The sequence below is a fragment of the Ictidomys tridecemlineatus genome, chromosome 11 (assembly GCF_052094955.1).
Source record: "Ictidomys tridecemlineatus isolate mIctTri1 chromosome 11, mIctTri1.hap1, whole genome shotgun sequence".
Lineage (NCBI taxonomy): Eukaryota > Metazoa > Chordata > Mammalia > Rodentia > Sciuridae > Ictidomys > Ictidomys tridecemlineatus.
In genome coordinates this window covers 124,696,296-124,716,496 of record NC_135487.1, presented here as the reverse complement: position 1 = coordinate 124,716,496, position 20,201 = coordinate 124,696,296, and the positions used below count along the sequence as shown (strand labels likewise).

The following is a 20,201-nucleotide window of genomic DNA, read 5'->3' as shown; positions in this document are numbered from 1 at the left end:
TCATCATGGTTAAAAGGTTCCTATTAGTCTCAGAATAGTCAGGAGTTCATGGAACTTCTTACCTACATCTCCCCTCCAGGGAGAACTAAATTGAGAATAAAGTCGGATTGGAACCAAACTATCAGCCTTACTAGACCAGGCTAGGCTGGATCATGGGCTTTGGATCTGAGCCAAATGGAGGGTTTCTACTTTTCTCAATAGACTTTGGGGCTCATTTGTAAGACAGCTGTGGCCAACCCGAAAGCAGGGGAAACAGGCTTCGCTGACGGCTCCTTGACATTCCACATGGGAAGTGAGTATGGAAGATTGCTCTCTGCTTGGGGACAAAGAAGAGGGAGCAAGAAACTGTGAGCTGGTGTCTTCATCCCAACCCATGAATCAGATGGGCCTCTTCTCTCATGCCAAAGAGAAAGCAGTCGGGACGGGGGAGCACTGGTAAGAGGACACCCAACACTCTTGACTGTCCTTTCCTGGGAAATGCAGTGGGTGCCTCCTCCACCCTGCGGGAATATGAGGGTTCTCACCAAATTTCCAGCATGTTTGCAAGGTGTGCCCTCATTTGTCCCCTGCCCACCTTTGGGATCTGTCTCCTTGTACGGATGCATCTGCCAGTCTCCAGTAACCGTGGTTCCCTGAGAAGCCCACATGTGTCCCTGTCACTCTTCTTGCTTTCCTGCTCTCCAAGGCTGGAGGGTCCCCCTCCTCCCAAGTCTTAATGGTTTGATTAAAACCTACCCATCCCTCAATATCCACTTCTTCTTTAATGCAATTTAATTTTTAATGTCAATTTCTTTTGAAAGCCTTTATTTCTCCACTCCTTAACCTCCACCGTGTCCATTCACATCCTGTATAGAGTCCCCCATGGGGTATGACACATGAATGTGTCATCTATCAATGTTAGTCTTCTATGGCTAAGTGGGATTCTTAGAAGGTTGGGGACCATAATGTCTTTTTATCTGTGTGCATGTGGTGCATTAGCAGAGTGCCCAGAAAGTAGAGAGCGTTGAAGAGAACTTTATAAAACAGATGAATGTGTGAATGGAGGCCGCAGTCAGTGACGTCATGCTTCCTCTCTTGGAAGTCATACCTCTGTGAACTGGGAAGGAGTTTTAACAGAACACGTTAGAAGATTAAGCAGAAAACCTCAGGGGAAACCGATATTGAAAGCCAAAAATACACTCTGGATCTTGTTTCTTGACTTCTTTGACCACAATACAACTGATACTTACCTGCTTGCCAGGAAGACACCCACAGGAAACTCTTGTGGGTGCCTCTTCAAGGGCTGGTACAGTCAATGACCCATGGACTGCAGTTACCCTTAGTCATCAGCCTCTGTTTCTTCTGTAAAACCCACACAGGTATCATTAAAACAGAAAGTAGAGAAGCTGCAACTGAATTTTCTTTGATCCCCTAGAGGTCCCCCCCAACCTGCTGTCCCCATGGAGTGCCACCCACCTGCCGGAGGCATCTTCTCCCACAGAGGGAGGGCTGCTTCCTGTGGCAGATGCTGCTGTAATGTCTTCCAAGAATCATGATATCTTCCTGCCCCTGCCTCTCCTCAGACTCCAAAACCGGATTCCCCTTTATTCTCCACCCAAGGAGTAGCAATGCCTTTTTGAACCAGCGTATCTTCTACACTATTGAAGGAACTGACACTCTTCATAAAGTAATTCATAAAAATTCATATAAACCTATAAAAGACACAGAAACTCTGTATAACTCCAGCCAATACAGAAATCATTACCTGAAAGCACAAGTTTATTCTTGCCATTCTCTAATTTCTTGGAGCAAATATGCAAATGCAAGGTTTTTTTTTGAACTAGATCTCTGGGGCATGTCCTTCTTCCTCTCTGCCAGAGAGGGGATGATTGACAGCTTCCAGCCCTTCTTACGCAGTTCAAATTCCCTATCATGTATTTGGTCTGTTCCGGGTCTCCACTGCAGCTCTACAAATTAATGAATGACACTGTAAAGGATCTTCTAGGTAGAAGGGACTCAGTCTGCTTAAATAACATTTAGAAAGTGTCTATGGAGATAATATCTAGATTTCTTCTGGCGAATTCTGCTCTAGGAGTTCTCCAAACAACAGTATCACCTTTATTGTACTTCCAGAAGTATACATTTATTTATAACTTTGGGCATGACATTCTTAGGTCAAGTCTCATTCAACAAAGACACAAAATGTTGTTGCAGGCAATTAAAATTACTGTGACCACTACAACCACGACAACTATGATAATCAGGATTATGACTGCTCTATTGCCATTTATGCAGCACTTATACTATGGTAAATGATTTATATACAATATGACATTTAATTCTGCCACAGTGGCCCTCAAACCCCAAGTTCAACTACAGGTATCTAGGGTTCCCTGAAGTTAACTGCACCATTTTTCAACTTTAACTGAATCTGTCCTAGTAATCAACCTCTTCAGTTGGGAAATGTGATTTATTTGGCCCTGACGTATAGTTCCTGAAGATGCTATTTGTTTCTGTCTCAACCCTAATGTGCCCCAACTTGGCATTGTTATTTTGTATCCTATTCAAGACATTGAACATGGTTCACAGAGAAGACTGTTTCTGGGCCCCTGTATTCTTCTGTAGGCTACCCACGGTGGAATCTCTGAGTTAAGGATCTGCCTAGTGGATCTAAGGGGATTTTTTTCATTTATCTAATGCTGATTCCCTGGATATCTGTGACTCCAATCTGTCGGTAGATAAATATCCTTGGATAAGAAGTATTGTTTTCTCTCACTTTAGCCAATTTCTCCATAAAAAATGTCATTTCTACCACTTACAACCTTAATCATCAAGTTGCTTTTCCCCCCAAGGAACTGTCAAGTTTCTAGTCTCTGGTTGTGGTTCTAAGTTTGCATCCAACTTTGGGTGTGTTTTCAAGCTATTTCTATACACCTATAAATGTCTACTAGCTGTCTTCCAGTTGGCAATACTCAGAGGGCTTGCTGTCACCCTTGTTTCTTACCATCTCACTACAATAGCCTTGGTCTCTGACTCATTGGTCTCTTCTCTACCTGCAACACTCCTTTTAGACCCAACCGTGAATTCTACCTCATACCACTTTGTAATGCCTGAGGAAATATAAATTCTCCACTGAAGAGGCCACATTGTTATGGATGGCATATCAGAATGAGTAAAGGACATCATAGTTTGAATAATCTGTTAAGATGTCTATGAAAATATAGGTACTTACCACCGACTCTCCACCGCCTTCCGCGTGCTCCTTCCTATATTCTCTCCTCAGTTCACTTCCCGTCAGAATGCCTTCCTGGCTGGTGAGATTGAGAGGAATGACAGACCTAGAAGCCTGAAGCCATCCAGGAGGCACAGCCTAATGAGAAAAGTGACAGCTCTGTCCCCAGGGAGAGAAGAACCTGTTCTCTTCCAAACTCTGATCGCCCATTCACCTGTGCAGAATGGCGTTGTTTGGCACACTTTGAGGGGAGAAAGACCACAAAACCCATAGCTTACTTTTCAAAAAAAATACACAAATAGCAGACTTTTTTTTAAGAATACTAGAAATCACTAATAAACAAAGTTAGAAAAATAAACATCACTTTAAATTCCATTATTCAGATATACTTACACCGACTCTTTGGTGCTTATTGTACAAGATACCTTTCCTTAGGGTGGGGTTGAGTGGTGTACAGTAACTGAATTGCACTCTGCAGCCACTTTTCCTTAAGAATATATCCTAAGCACCTGACCTTTTTAATTTTTTATTAGTTCATTACATTTATTCATAATGGTGGGATTCGCTATTGAAAGGAAAGTGACCACAACACTCAGAGCAACCAAGGGATCTTTATTGCAGCAGTGCAACCGAGAAGAAAAGAGAGAAAGAGAAGAGAGAGAGAGAGAGAGAGAGAGAGAGAGAGAGAGAGAGAGAGAGAGAGAGAGAGAGAGGGCAAGAGAGAGACAGAGAAAGCAAGAGAGAGAGCAAGAGAGAGAAGGGCCCAGCAGGAGGGAGTTTTTATAGCCCAAATCTAATGGGGTCTCTGGGTCTGCAAGCTGCCTTGTTGGCACAAGGGGGGTTACGTGTTCGGCCTTGAGGGGGGTGGTTGAGTGTTCAGTCTTGAGCGGGGGCTTGGGCATTTGGGCTTGAAGCAAATAGTTGATAAAGAACCAGACAGAGGGTTTGAGTGGCCAGGTCCCCCTGCAGCTAGCTTTGTTTGGCATGCCCTGCAGACAGCTTACTCAGCCTGTCCTGCACCTAACAGCTATGCCATGTTTATACACGCACAGAACATGATTTGCTCAATCTACTTCCTAGTGCCTCCCTTTCCCTCCCCTCCCCCCACCCTCCACCATTGGCATCTCTCCCCGGATCTCCCCTTCATCATCATCATTATGCAAAGCATCTTATCTTGCTGTGAGATATTCTTCCACAGAATCATTTTAATTACCGCTTAGCATTCCACATGACTTTCACACACACTTGTCTTTTAATCTGCCCTTCTAGGGGTCTTCTTAGTATTTTCTCTTTTACTATCATGAGCAAGGCCATGATAAACATATAAATATCATGGAAACATCAGCATTTCCCAAAGTGAAACTGTATTAACAGTGGGTAATAAAAGGTGAAGTGTTCACTCAGGTGTGGTGAGGCTTATGACCTAGTGACTTGGGAGGCTGAGGCAGAGGAAGCCAGCCTGGGAAAATTAGCAAGATCATGTCTTTAAATAAAATAAAATAAAAAGGGTCTCAGTGTGTAGCTCAGAGTTAGAACATTCCTAGTAGCAAAAAAAAAAAAAAAAGTTAGGACTTCACCTGAACCGATGACATTGAGTTTATGACTACTTCCCTATTGGTCAGTCCCTCCCTATAATCTTGTGATTTAATTCATGCTGCATACATTCCCAAACATCAACTTGCATCTGTCTGGACACAGATGCTGAGCAGGCGGTCATACAGTAGACTCCCCCTCGTTCATGGAGGATGTGTCCAAGGACCCCCGTGGAGGCGTGCAGCCCTCATGGTTCCAAACCCTCTCATGGTTCTAGGTTTTTCCCTGTATCTACATACCTATGAAAAAGTCACATGTACAAATCAGGCATAGTAATAAATCAACATCGATGACTGAAAGTAGAATAATTATTACAATACCCTGTAACTAAATGGCCAGCACCGCTACTCGTACTTCAGAGCCATCGTTAGTTAAAACAAAGGTGACTTTAACACAAGTGTTATGAAGCCATGACAACCAATTTGACAGACTAGAGGCTAGGAAGTGACTAGGGGTGGGTAATATATTCTGGACCAAGGATGGATTCATGTTTTCAGTGAGGTTTCATCATGCTCCTCAGAGCAGCAAAACAATTTAAAACTTATTAATTATTTACTCCTGGGATTTTTTTTTTAATTTAAGGAACGTGGAGAAGCAATATATCTTGCTAATATATCAGTGTTTGAGAGCCAGACCTTAGAGCTAGACTGCCCAGGCTGGAGTCTTGGTTCTGTTTCTACGAGAAATGGTCAACTTACTGCTGCTGCCGCCTGAGAGCTGTGTTCCTTGGAGAGCCACATGTTCCTTCTTAACCCCCAAAGCAATCCTCTGAAGAGGGAGGCCCTCGGGGGATGATTCCATTGTGAGGCTGGAACTCTCATGAATCGGATTAGCGCCCTTGTAAAAGAGGCTTGAGGGGGCTGTTTCCCCCTTCCACCATGCAAGGATATACTGAAGTATCATTCATGAGGACAGACCCTCACCAGACACCAAATCTGCTGGTGCCTTGGTCTTGGACTTACCAGCCTCCTAAACTGCGAGTAATATTCTGTTGCTTATGGATTACGCAGTCTGACATCGTCATTACAGCCGTTCAGATGGACTAAGTCACTTGCCTTTCCTCGTGCTCAGGGGATGGTGCTGACTGCAGAAGCTCGCTGAAGGTCTGAAGTAACCGTGAGCGTCAGGACTCAGAACTGGGTCCCCCTCAGAGAGAGCCTTGTGGAATCAGTAGCTGTTATCATTAGTGTCAACAAGTGAACTTGCTCCGGCATTGAAAGGATCACTCTAATTCTCTCTTCTTTTTTCTTTTTTTGGCACTGGGGATTGAGCTCACGGGCACTCAACCGCCAAGCCACCACCCCAGCCCTATTTTGTATTTTATTCAAAGATAGGGTCTCACTGAGTTGCTCAGCACCTCACTTTTTCTGAGTCTGACTCTGAGCTCACCATCCTCCTGCCTCAGCCTCCCGAGCCATGGGATTACAGGCGTGCACCACTGTGCCCGGCCTCTAATTCTCTGAATGCCACAGGATGAAAGATAATGGCCATTCATTGCTGGGCTCTCTTACTTCCTTTTTTGGCTAATTATACAAAACCTATTCTGAAAGGCACGTCTCATCCTGTGTTTATAGGCCCCAGATGGTGGCTGAGAGATTGCTTCTCAAACAGCTGGATCAAACGCTCATGCTGCTGTGGACATTGCTGGTCTTCTCTGGTAAGTTCAATAATTTGAATTAGGACAGAGGTAGAAGCAGGAGGAGATTTCCAGCTTCCAAATAGGTCTGAGGCTTATGAGAGCCCAGAAAACAGTGGGATAATCGAGTCTCTGTTTCCAGCTTTGACTTCAGAAGCAGATGCAAATCCGGGGCTATAGAACACGAAATGGCATAACATTCTCACCCTCAACATCCAGGGCAGGCTGCCTTGTCATTTTTTGATCATAAGTATGTGCTTTAATATCTTGGAGCTCATCGAGGAATATGATACATTCTTAAGTAAAATGTTCATGATCTCAGACCTTAATACTCACACTAAATAAATGTTTGACCTTGGAATCAAAGGGCTCTAACATAGAAAGTACGGTCTGAGGAAAGGTATTGATTTAGACTGAGTTCAACTCTCCTGTCTCTCCCCATGTATACATTTCCTGATGAACACTTCGTGAATGTGACTGCATTGGCATGTGGCGATGTGGTGCTTGAAAAACTTGGATATGAGGGAGGGTCCTGGGGTGGGGGAAGAAGAATGAAATAAAGAAGAGAATCACTAAACACTCAATGTCCATTGGACTTGTTCCTAGCAATGCCTCTGGTCATGGGACGAGTTTGCAACTTGACTTGTTTGTTGTTGTTGTTTATTTGCTACTGGGGATCGAATGCAGGGTCCCATCCATGCTAGACAAGGGCCCCACCGCTGAGCCATACCCACAGCTCACACCTTGACTTGTGATCAAGGCTAATTGTGTGTTTGAGGAAGACTGGATTCCTGGTTGTGAGGGAGCAGGAGAAGAGAGAAAGGGGGAAGATGGAAAGAAGATTTTTGAGCAACCTATGAGAGTGATCTTAATTTCTAAATTGTGTTTAGAAATGTTCTGTGCTAACCTCTGGCTTTTGCTCCCATTACAGTGCCATTCAGCAAACGGGGAGGTGAGTACCCTCTTTTATTGTTCCCCACCTAGGGCACATTAGTCACTGGCCACCACAGGGTTGGGCAAAAAGGACTGTGGAGACGTCCAGATGTTACTACTCCCCTGGGCTGACACACTCTGTGATGATTCACTCTCTGCTCCCACACGGCCAACCCTCCCAGGTGGGTGATCACAACACACCCCTTAAGAATCCAGGTGCAGGGAGAGAGGTGACATCCCAAAGAGGATCTACAGGCTGGCTGCAGAAGAGACTGCATCCAGAACTATCTACAGCTCCTCAGTGTTGTCTGGCTGAGCGCCGAATGTGCTCACAGCTCTGAGGAGGGTTATTCCTAGAGAAAAGCTGAGGGCTGAACACTTCTGGGTGGGCAGACCCAGCCTGCGCCAACAGTCTTGTCTAGTGCTGGGTCAGGAGGCAGCAAACTTTTTCCATAAGAGTCCAGAGAGTGAATAGCTTAGGGCTCTCTGGCCGCTGGCCTAACTCCTGGACCCTCTTCCTCCCGACAGAAAAGCTGATGGGGATCATATGTAAGTGACAGGGGGCCATGCCTAAGTTCCAATGACACTTTATCTACCAAAACAGGGACATCCACGACTCACAGTCCATTGCCGACCCCTGCTCTAGACTCGTTATTTAGTTTAGTTTTTTTTAAACACATAGTGCTTTTCTAAAGCTGTGTGACTAATTCCATCTTGATCCTTTTGATATAAATCTGTGTTTAATAAAGAGAGTAGGCAAGGAAAACATTTTATTCTATAACATACAGAATACTAAATCTAAAGAGAGAGAGAGTTGTTCTCTTGCCTCTCCAGTGACAGGATCCAGTGGAAGGGGCTCTCTGGGCGCCTGGAAACTGTTGTGGGATAAGCAGATCTCCGCTTTCACCCTAAATGGAATAGGAGTGTCCAGGGACACCTTCAGAGTCCTGGCCGGGCCTTCATCATCAAGTCTCGTCTCCTGCATTCATTTTGTCCCACGTAAGGCCCCCCTGTGCCGTGTCGGTCACTCTACTTCCCTTCCCACCTGTCTGGGCGGTCATGTGCAGAAGTCTCAGCGCTGAGCTGGTTTCTGACAACAGGTGGGAATCCTGCTATTACTCAGTCTCAGGGTGGCATGGAGCAGGCCGCCTGCAGTGACTCACCCTCAGCCTCTCACAGAAGAGGGCAACAGCCACTTGACTTCCTGTTCCTTCCCCGTTCTCAGAAAACGGGATGCTCTTCAGAGCACTCAGAGCCCTCCCTTAAAAAAAAAAACAAAAAAAAAAAAAACAGGGAGGACCTTATTCAGCCTGTTTAGTGAAAAGAGTAGAAGTCACACAGCCCGAGAGGCCAGATTCAAATCATGGCTTGTTGAGAATGCATCCCTGCAAAGGGACAAAGATGGCAATCTGCATAGCAGCCGAAAATGACTCTCTCCACCCAGACCCTCAAGGTGGCCCCCTCTGCCCGCTTCCTCCTTTGGGCTCTCCCCCACCCACCCACCATAACCTGCAGGCACCACCTGGGAACTTCTCCCTCGCATGCAAACCTCTGAGAAATGTCATTTGCCTTTTGCTTTTGCTGCTGTTCGGGTGAAAAGACTTTTTTTCACAGAAATTCTTGTAAAAAACAAAAATCAAAAAGCCTCTAAATAGCTTGGCCCTAGTTATACTTTAGTGGTCCCGTTTGTATGTTCTGCTTAAGGGTTTCTCTGTTCACAGCCTGAGCTCCCCCTGCCCCTTGCTGTTGTTAGCCCAATGCGATTCTCCCTTATCCTCCAGCAGGATTCCTGTGGATGCTCTTGCCCTCAGGATGACCGTGCTGGGTCTTTATCAATCCTGTTACCGCGATGGAAGAATCCATTCTTGGGCTGGGGATGTGGCTCAAGCGGTAGCGCGCTCGCCTGGCATGCGTGCAGCCCAGGTTCGATCCTCAGCACCACATACCAACAAAGATGTTGTGTCCGCCGAGAACTGAAAAATAAATATTAAAAAATTCTCTCTCTCTCTCCTACTCTCTCTTAAAAAAAAATGTCATAAAAAAAAAAAGAATCCATTCTTCTCTTGCAAAAGAAAGGCTTGCAAAAGAGGCACGGTGAAGGGTTTATTTAGCAAAATGAAAGCGGGAGTGTCTGCCCCTAGAGAGAAGGCAAAGCCCACAGCTTCTGGGTGTGGACGTTTATGGCCTGCTGAGGTTCCTCCCCGCTCTATGAATTATTCATTTGGGGGAAGTTCCAGCCATTACCCTCCTTAAGGTCAGTTTCACCCTGTTGGCAATCACCCCAGTGGCCTGCACCTATTTCCTCCAGATTGACAGGGAGCTGTCTGACTGCAAGGAGGTGCTCCCTGGGCAATGTAGTGGCCAGTTGTGAGCTGCCCCGGGGCGCGCAGCCTGCATCTCCTTTCCCACACCTCCCCTGCTCCTGTCCATCTAGTAGTCTAACCCTCCTCGTTGCTAGAGGGTTTGGAACCCCCTGAGGAGGAACAGTCAGCATTAGGGCTTCCTCACGCTGCCCTTCCAGGGCCTCTGATCCATCTCTGTCCACCAGAGCCACTGTACCCAGAATGGACCACACGAGAGCCAAGGAGAGTCGGTCACACTTCTGCTGAGGCTTCCTAATGGCCAGGTGGTGGGCATCTGAGTAGTCCCAGCAACCCTGGGAGCAAGTGGACACAGACTCCAACACAACACAAAAGCTGGGCTCCAGCTCAATCCACTCCCTACAATGCCACTCCTAAGAGGCTAGACTCACCACCGTCCCCCTCAGGCTCCCCGTGCACACCCCATCTTGCAGACTTGAAACCCACTGTTTTGGTTGCTTTTGAAGCGCAGCCATGATATCCTCTTATTCTTCCTCGGTCATCATGGTCATCATTAGCCTCGGCAACAAACCCCTGCCCCTCAACTACCCTCATCGTTAACCGAGGGGTCCGGAGAGGCAAGCTCCGTTCTAGGCTTATTTCACAGAATCCTTAAAACAGCCCGATGAGAGGCCAATATTCTTCATTGTTCAAACGGAGGCAGAGGAAGCTAAAGTGCTCTGTCCAGACCATTCAGCAGACCTGGATTCAAAGCAGTGTGACCCGAAACTTAGCCACTGGGTCAGACATTTCTGACAACTAAAATCGCAGTCACTCTTGACAGTGAAGCACGCTCGCTGCCCCTCACGTCCATGCGTCCCAGCTGTGTGCCCTCTCCCCAGCGGGCTCACCCTGCTGTGCCCACTTACTGGGCGAATGGCGTGTCTTTACAACCTCTAGTCCCTTCTGCTCTCTGCCCTGTGGCTAACTCTTGGGGCCTTCTGACCCATAAGGGGTTTGAGATAATGAATCAACTGACCCAAGGCTCGCTCCGCAGCAGGCCTCTACCTGCGAGGCTGCCCATTGTACCATTTGTCACCAGGATCCTTAACCAATGACTCAGAATGTTTCTTCCTCCCAACAACTTTCTTTCCCTAGGAATTTTTTTTTTCCAGTTTCTGAAGGAAGCGTATACTAGTGGTTTAAAAGAACGATGGATGTTTGAGGTGATGGATATGCTAACTACCCCCATTCAATCATTGCATAGCAGTAGTCCATAAATAAATCCAATTAAACCCACTTAAAAAAAAAAAGTTGGTCTTCTAATGCCCAACGGGTCATGATGATTTTGCTGGAGCATCCACTAATAAAGCACAAGCTTTCTCAAAGATTATAATCCCCAATTCCACAAGCCTCCTGTGGCCTGCTGGCTGGGATTCTGCAGTGGTACTCTACGAGCCAACACCGCTCCTTCCTTCTGCACACCCAGAGACAGGCAGGCACGGTACAATCCAAGAGTGCTAAGGGGATTTTCCATTTGCGATGCCTTAGTGATCTACCTGAAGGCCAACGTTCTCACCTATAATCCTAAAATGTAGTGGAAGTGTCACTAACACAGAACATAGTCTGGTACCGCAAATAAGTGAACTGACAGGAGGTAAGAACCTGTTTGTGGGGAGGGGTACCAGGGATTGAACTCAGAGCACTCAATGACTGAGCCACATTCCCAGCTCTGTTTTTTTTTGTTTTTTATTTAGAGACAGGGTCTCACTGAGTTGCTTAGCGCCTCACCTTTCCCGAGGCTGGCTTTGAACTTGTGGATTTGTGAGCTGGTCTCAGCCTCCCAATCCACTGGGATGACAGGCATGGGCCACCACACCTCACTGGAGGTAAAAACTTTGAGATTCAATTAAGCATGAGATTGGAGCCCTTGGAAATAGGATAAATTTCTTTTTTCTTTTTTTAGATGTTTTAATTTGTTCTAATTAGTTATACATGGCAGTAGAATGCATTTTGATACATCACACATAAATGGAGTAGAATTTCGCATTCCTCTGGTTGTACATGATGTAGAATCACACCAGTCATGTAATCACATTTGTACATAGGGTGATAATGTCCGATTCATTCTACTCTCCTTCCTTACCCTCATACCACCTCCCCTCCCTTCACTCCCTTCTACCTAATCTTAAGTACCTCTGTTTTTCCCTAGCCACCTCTCCGCATTGTGAATTAGCATCTGCGTATCAGAGAAAACATTCAGCCTTTGAGTTTGGGGGGTTGGCTTATTTTTCTTAGAATGGTATTCTCCAGTTCCATCCATTTACCTGCAAATGTCATAATTCCATTCTTCTTTAAGGCTGAGTAATATTCCATTGTGTATATAAACCACATTGTCTTTATTCATCTAAGCTGGTTCCTTTTAAGATGAATCTAGAAAGCCAGTGAGTTATTTTTGCCCTATGTGAGGATACAATGAGAAGTCAGCAAGTTACAGCCTGAAAGATGCACCTGACTTCAGACTTCCAACCTCCAGATGTGAGGGACGTAAATTCTCATTGTTGAAAAGCCACTCGGTTTGTGGTGTTTAGTTACAACAGCCTGAACTAAGATTCTCCTGTTAGGATTTGGATCTGGAGTATCCCCCCAAAGCTTGTGTTTTGAAAGTATGATCCCCAATGCGACATGGTTCAAGGGTGGGGCTTTTAGGCAATGACTTGGGCTCTGGCCTCATCAGTGGATTAATCCAGCAAGTGGATTAATCTTTTGATAGCTAACATGAACTGAGCGGCTTTCCTCTATGCCATATCACCATGATGTTCTACCTCACCTGGGGCCCGGGACAATGGAGTCCGTCAGCCATGTACTGAGACCTCTGTAATCTTGAACCAAATAACTTTTCTGCCTCTAAAAGTCGTTCATACCAGGTATTTTGATCACAGTGTCGAAAAGCTGACTAGCACACCCCCTAAAGAAAAATGGTATGCAACGCTTAGTAATGAAGGTCTGACTTTGCACTTTCCTCTTGTCTAAAGATGTAGCGGCTCTGCCTGACACTTCACCGCCCAAGAGCAAGGTGGGACATGGGGGTTCCCTTCAGGAATGGTAAATAGAGTTTCCCTCCTTCCTTTGCAGATGGGCTGACCCTCCAGGTGCCCTCTCCTGTCTTTGAAGGAGACAGTATTGTTCTGACGTGCGGGGAAGTAAACAACAGAAAAAAACAGATAAGTTTCTATAAGGACGGGAAGAAGTTCTCCTCTTCTGATGAACTCTCAAGCTTCCCTATACAAAGTGCGCTTTTGAGTGACAGTGGCATTTATTTCTGTACCTCTGCTTCTAAGATCTTTCTGAGATGGGAAACGTCTTCAGAAAAAGTGAAGATCACAGTTCAAGGTAAAAACCTTCACTCTTGTGTGCGATGGGCTGGGCAGGAGGCTGGGGACAGAGCAGAAAGGGTATCTGGCAGGAGGAAGCTGCCCAAGTGAGGGCCCCATGTGCACTGACATAGCGCTGGCTATTTGAGCACGCAGAGGAGACACGGAGGGGAAGGTGTCTGGTCCTGAATCACCTGTTTCCTGCGGCCACTTCTCACCCAGAACTTTTCAGCGGGAACCTGAATCTCACTGCTCTTGGGACTATTGTTTTCCTTCTCTCTAGAGCTGTTCCCGCGTCCTGTGCTGACAGCGAGCTCCTCTGAGCCCACGGAGGGAAGTCCAGTGACCCTGACCTGTCAGACTCAGCTCCCTCCAGAGAGGTCACATGTCCAGCTCCAGTTCTGCTTCTTCAGAGACGGTCAGGTTCTGGGGTCAGGCTGGAGCAGCTCCCCAGAGCTCCGGATTCCCACCCTGGGGACAGAGGACTCAGGGTCCTACTGGTGCCAGGCAGAAACAGTGAGTCACAGGATCAGAAAACAGAGCCTTCGATCCCAGATTCACGTGCGGAGTAAGTATCAGCAAGGTTGAGCCCAGGGGGGAAAGAGATGAGCACTGGAACTTGGATTTATAGTCTTTTGCTTCTCTGTGCAACGCCTGTCCTGGTGGAACGCAGGAACCCCGATAGAGACATTCCAAGTTGCACTTGACATCGGTCTTCTAAGAATCAGGAATAGACTAAGCTTCTTATCACTTTTCTCTTCTTTATTAGCAAAGAGCAGTGGTCTGGGCACTTTAAAAAGCAAGACACCTGCTCTTCATTGGCTTTTCCAATGTCCACATGCTGGGTCACAAATCTGAAGGCTATGTGATACTACAAAGGGCTCAATGAAGCCTCAGAGAAAGCAGAGATCCAAGTGAACGGAAGTGGTCAGTGGAGAGGTTGTGATTTCAGCCTTGAAACCAAGAGTAATAGAAGAATTTTTGTTGTGATTTTATTAGAGGAAAAAAAATGCTTTTTGCAAGGGGAGGGGGGGACTGATGATACCAGTGTCCCTCTTCATTTTGTGTAAAGGGCCACTGTCTGCGAAGTGACTCATCCAGAAAAAATTTCAAGCTTCCCATCTCATGAAATGGATAATTCATCACAAAAATCTGTAATCACTGCTACACCAATGATATTAGCCAAGAACAATGTTCTTCAAGGATATTTCTCATGGAATCCCTATCTCTGTAGGAAGGCTTATCATGGAGTACAGATGCAATCCCCATGTTCCCACGCCTTGCATTGGGGAGTGGAATCAGCCTATCAGCTGTTCTCAGAGACTCCTGAAGTCAGGGTCTCTCACATGTCATTTTATGCCCATCTAGGAGTCCCCATTTCCAAAGTGAGCTTGGAGACCCAGGCCCCTGGGGGACAAGTGACAGAAGGAGGGAAGCTGGTCCTGCTCTGCTCCGTGGCTGAGGGCACAGGAAACAGCACATTCTCCTGGCACAGAGAGGCCACAGGAACCCGTCTAGGAAAGAAGACCCAGGGTTCCTTGTCAGCAGAGCTGGAGATCCCAGCTGTGAAGGAGAGCGACGGCGGAAAATATCTCTGTCGAGCTGACAACGGTCATGATGCTGTCCAGAGCCAGGTGCTGAACATTCTTGTGAGAAGTGAGTTGTGTTCTCATTCATCTCTGCTGGACGTGCTAAAGCTAAGTCCATGGTACCCAGGTAGCATGAGGAAATCCCAGGTGGTCTCAGGGATCAGTGTTGCGAAGACAATTTGAAGGTGGATTAGCCAGGTAAACTAAGTGGACATTTTTCTTGGCATGGAAGGATTGGTCTAAAATAAACAAATAAATAAATGAGAACCACAAATCACCGTATCTCTAGACAGTATCACAGAACCCATATTCTTCCAAATCTCTAGATACAATTGACCCTTGAACAATATGGGTTTGACCTGCACATTTCTGCTCATACACGAATCTGGGTTTGGTTTGGTTTTGTTTCTTTAGATTTACAGCAATTTGAGGAAAAATAAAATCCACAAACTAACCATCAACCATGTAGCCTAGAAATATTTCAAAAAAAATTTTAAGTTAGGCATGCCATGAAGGCCTAAAATATATGTAAATAATAATCTGTTTTATTATTTATTATCATAAAGTACAGACAAAATCTTATTAAAAAGCTAAAGTTTGTCAAGTCTTGCACAATGCAGGCCGGACACAGTACCATTTGCAGTGGAGAGAAACGACAACAAATGTCAGGGTGCGGCATGATAGTAAACTTGTGTAAGATCAACTGTGGAGCCTCCTCTAGTGCTGTAGTAACTTCAGAGTCACCTGCTGTGGGGCCATTGCGGTGAGATCAAGTATTGCAAGTGTGCACTCAAGCACCCTGTAATTAATGCCAGTCACCTGGTGAGCATCCATCTCTCCAGGAAATTGTGATTTCTCATGGCTCTGGACTATTTTTCACCGTATCAGATAATATAACATACAAAACGTGTGTTCATCGGTGGTCCGTTGGTAAGGTTTCCAGCCAACAGGAGACGACCCGTGGATGAGGTTTAGGGGAGTCCAGAGTGATGTGTGGATTTTGATGGCGCAGGGGTTGGCACACGAACCGCCACCTTGTTCAAGGGCAACTGCACCTTGTGGAGGAGAGTGTCTCTGTTTGGTGAGGTCAGATGTGAGAATGATAAACAGGACCCCAGGCCTGCTGCAGCCCTCGGTGGGTGTGGGGTTCTGCTGCCCTTCACAGATCCTCTGACCATCTTCTTGTGCCTCTCAGTTCCAGTGTCCCGCCCTGTGCTCACCCTCAGGGCTCCCAGGGCCCAGGCTGAGGTGGGGGACGTGGTGGAGCTTCACTGCGAGGCCCTGGGGGGCTCTCCCCCGATCCTGTACCAGTTTTACCTGGAGGACGTCACCCTGGGGAACAGCTCGGCACCTTCTGGGGGAGGAGCATCCTTCAACCTCTCCCTGACTGCAGAACATTCTGGAAACTACTCCTGCGAGGCCGACAATGGCCAGGGTGCCCAGCGCAGCGAGGCCCTGTTACTCCTCATCTCAGGTGGGCTTGTGGCCCCTAGACACTTGACGTATTATGATCCATGACTGCCCCCCCTGTCCTTATTGGTAAACACTGGGATTTCAGAAGACAGGAGGGTGACGTCTGTGGTGTGTGGAGAGGGGGAAGGGGAGTCTCCGTGTCTAAAATCTGATTTTCTTCTCCCAACCACAAGAGTACAGTCTACACTTAAATGGTCTTTTACCTGATTTTGTATCTACCTGTTTTTTTTTTTAATTATTGTATTGGTTCGTTTTAGTTAGACATGACGGTAAAATCCATTTTGACATAGTTATTCAAGCATGGGATCTATCTTATTCTAATTCAGATCTCAGTACCTCCCTTTCCCTCCCCTCTATTGATCTTTCCGCCCTTTACCCATAGTTACCTTTTTAATTAATTTCCTGTGTATGTAAATGATGGTGAGTTTCACGAATGTAAAGGGGAAACTTGGGTCCGAGTCATCCCTCCGTCTGTCTTTTCCCTGTTCTCTCCCCTTCCCCTCATTCCCCTCTGTCTAATCCACTGAACTTCCATTTGCCACCTACCATTCCCACCCAGCATTGCGGGCTCCAGGGCCCAAGGTTTGACCTTCTGAAGCTGAAGCCCTGGTTTCTTCCCTCAGGACCTGATGGATATAGAAAAAGCCACGTCACAGCCAAAGTCCTTGGGGAACTCTTGGGGTCCTTGGCTCCACCGGTGTGGCTCTGCTGTGTTATTGCTGGTCCCACAAGGCACCAGGTGGGTGTCTATGATTTCTTTTTGTTTTCCCTTTCTTGCTATCACCTTTTCCATCAATAATATAGACTGGATTTACAGAAAGAGAAGAAAAAAAGACAAAGAGGGAAAGGAAAGGAAAACTTTCTAAAAGCCAACAATTTCTTCCCGTCCTCCACAACTCTGCAAGGTCCCCTGCAGAGGGCAACACTGCCCCCACACTACAGATTTTACAATGTGCCACTATTTCCAATTGTGGTCATTGGAGATAGAAATGTGGACACATTTCTCCACGCTTGAGTTTTAACTTAAAAGTCAGAGCATTGAATACAACTCCATAATTTTGAATAGACATAGTTTATACACAATAGGATAAGATAGACGTAAGGTAGATCTAAAGCAACTAAAACAATTTGGTGTGATCGTTTCTCTCTGATTGATCCATTTCTTACTAGTTACTCTGCTCTCACAAGAGCAGTGACTTCTTTTTGAATTCCTGGATCCATTATTTGAGTCATAAGGAGACAACGTCGCCCATGGCCTGGGGTTGATGATGGCTTTGGGTTGGGATCCCAGCTGAGACTGTCAACTAGAGCACACGCAGATGACCTCTCTCTGTGGATTTCCTCAGAGCACAATAACTTCAAAGCAGTCATGTCAGCCTAGACTCCAGAGTGAGTGGGAATGATCTGCCACCATGTTATGGTGGGCTAGTGCCCCACAAATTTGGCCTAGATGTAAGACAGCAGGACACAGAACCCACCTCTAATGGGGGAAATAGCGAAGAATCTGCAGCCATGATTTTAAAATTTCTGCACACACCCCCACATATCCCAACCCATGACTGGAATCCACTCTCCTAACCCCAAATGACTATAAAAAACATAAACCTTCGGCTGCCCTCAAAAACCTGCAAATGTTTTATGAAAAAAGTAATTCTCCCTGAGACTATCCTCCCCAAGTCTTATCTCAGTATTTCTTTATTATTTTATTGCTTTGTTTGTTTGTTTGTTTATTTATTTATGTATTTATTTATTTATTTATTTTCATGATACTAGGAATTGAACCCAGGGGTGCTCTACCACTAAGCTACACCCCCCACCCAGTTCTTCTAATTTTTATTTTTGTTTTAATTTTGAGACAGGATCTCACTAAATTGCTCAGGTTGGGCAATAGTGAGAGGTCATATGCATGTGCTCTAGTTGACAATCTCAGCCTGTGTCCCAACCTATGGCCAGCATGCTTCTGCCTCAGCCTCCAGAGTAGCTGGGATTACAGGCATGCCCCCCTGCACCATGCTGATATTCATGCACTCTATCAGATACAGGATAAGCACACCAGAATCTCTATGCAAACTTTTAAGCTTGTGCAAAGCACTTCCTTAGACTTATCTATTAACACCAATTAAAAGGAATTTGGGGAATTCATCAGTTAATTTTTTTTTCCAAGTAGTAAATATTTCAGCCAGTATTTTCAAGTCCAGTGGAAGTTCTATTTTTAAACAGACAACCCAAGATGAAGGAATTATGATACTACACCAGCTTCTCTGTTCCTCTCCACTGCTCTGCTCCCCATATAATTTTCTCAGGCCCTAACGCCTTTCTAGACCTTCTTTTCTTATCACTACTTTGCTTTGGGGGAGATGAAATGGTCTTCCAGGACTTTCTACATGGGCAGAGGTTAACAAGTCCTTCTCTGTTTCCTCATCCACAAAATAAGAAAATAGAATCACCTAACTTAACTTCAACTGGTCCAGACTACAAAAGAGGGTGTTTGTTCTTTTCCATGGTGACAGCATGGAGTGTCTGTATGAGTCTGCTTGGGCTGCTATAACAACAGCAAAAAGCATGGATTAGGTGGCTTAATTTTCTCCCAGATCTGGAGGCTGGTAAGTCCATGGTTAGGATGTAACAAAGCAGGTTTCACTTGGAGTCCTCTTCTCTTAGCTGATAGGCAGCTTGTAGGTAGCTGTCATTTGCTGTGTGCTAACATGACTGCTTAGAGGAATGTGCTGGGAAAGACCCCACATTCTCTCGTGTCTCATATAAGGACATCCATCCTATTGCATAAAGGCCCCACCCTGTGGCTTCATTTAAACACAGTCACTTAAATTTAATTAAAGACTCTATCTCCAAATGTGGCCATATTGGGCTTTAGGGTTCAACAGGTGAATTTGGGGAGAACTCAAACATTCAGTCTGTAGCAATGCCCAACATAGGGTTATGAGAACACCTTTCAAGCCTTCTATTGTCCCATTGACCAAAGTAAGTCACATGGAAGTGCCCAAATGCAAATGGAAAAAATAGTCTCTACCTCTTTACTGGGGAATGACAAAGTCACTTTGCAAATCATTGCATACAGAAAGATGGGAACAGACTGGGGGACATTACTGTACTGATGTAGCATGCGGACACTGGGCTGCACTTCCAGTCATAATTCTTTTTTCCCAGTGCGTTTGAGTGTACATGTGCATACCCACATGCAGCTATCTACTTATAAAACTAGGGTGACTGTTTCAGGAGGTTTCAATCTCAAGCACAAGTGGTCACGATTTGGATCCTTAGATATCTGAAATTAACATCCTGTTTCATGGTGAGATTGAGTTAACTTAAATCACCTACTTTTATTTTTTTAATTTTCAAGTAGACAAACCCAGTTGGAACTACATGTATCCATTGGGACATAATAAAAGAAAGCCAAGGTCTTGACTGTTTGCCCCCCCGAGGGTCCTTGGGCCACTATATAAATTAGCCATATTCAAATCATTAATTTTTGAGCTCTGCATAGCATTACAACACATGGACAGGAGTTTGGCTATAGCGAAAACAATGTCTTGTTTTATTTTTGTTAATCTCCTCTCTCCTAAAATGAACCACTCCTATGCTGTCCTCATAGTGGTGCAATTTTCATTTTTTTCTTTAAATCTGTAAATAAATTAGGTAACAAATCCACAGGGCAAAACATTCAAAAGATATCAAAGTAGCTGGGTGTGGTGTCTCATGCCTTTGATCCCAGTAACTCAGGAGGCTAAGGCAGGAGGATCCCCAGTTCAAGGCCAGCACGGGCAATTTAGAGACACTTTGTCTCAAAATAGTAAGTAAAGAAGAGCTGGGGTGTGGCTCAGTCAGTCTCTGGGTTCAATTCCCAGTATCACAAAGAAAAAAAAAAAAACAACCCATACCAAAATATACAGTGAAAAGTGATCATTTCTCTCACTCACTTTCCTGGGTCTCTCAGTTCCTTTTCTACCAGCAATTTCTTGTATATTAGCAACATCTTATGTAACATACCATCTGCTATGTATAACTTAGCATATTTACGGATATGATTTGGGAATGTTGCATATTAAATACACACATAATGACTCTTTATTTGTT

At 45.4% G+C, this 20,201-nt stretch overlaps 1 protein-coding gene across 1 annotated transcript in view; it reads left to right on the top strand.

The window, feature by feature from the left end:
- The first annotated feature begins 298 nt into the window (after window positions 1-298).
- LOC144368753 (Fc receptor-like protein 2) overlaps window positions 299-20,201 on the top strand; it is a 35,868-nt gene continuing 15,965 nt past the window's right edge. The window contains 9 exon segments of the mRNA XM_078027859.1: window positions 299-435; window positions 6,379-6,461; window positions 7,372-7,392; window positions 12,809-13,066; window positions 13,331-13,615; window positions 14,416-14,703; window positions 15,832-16,110; window positions 16,733-16,771; window positions 16,774-16,848. Of these exon segments, the coding sequence (XP_077883985.1) occupies window positions 299-435; window positions 6,379-6,461; window positions 7,372-7,392; window positions 12,809-13,066; window positions 13,331-13,615; window positions 14,416-14,703; window positions 15,832-16,110; window positions 16,733-16,771; window positions 16,774-16,848 (1,465 nt within the window).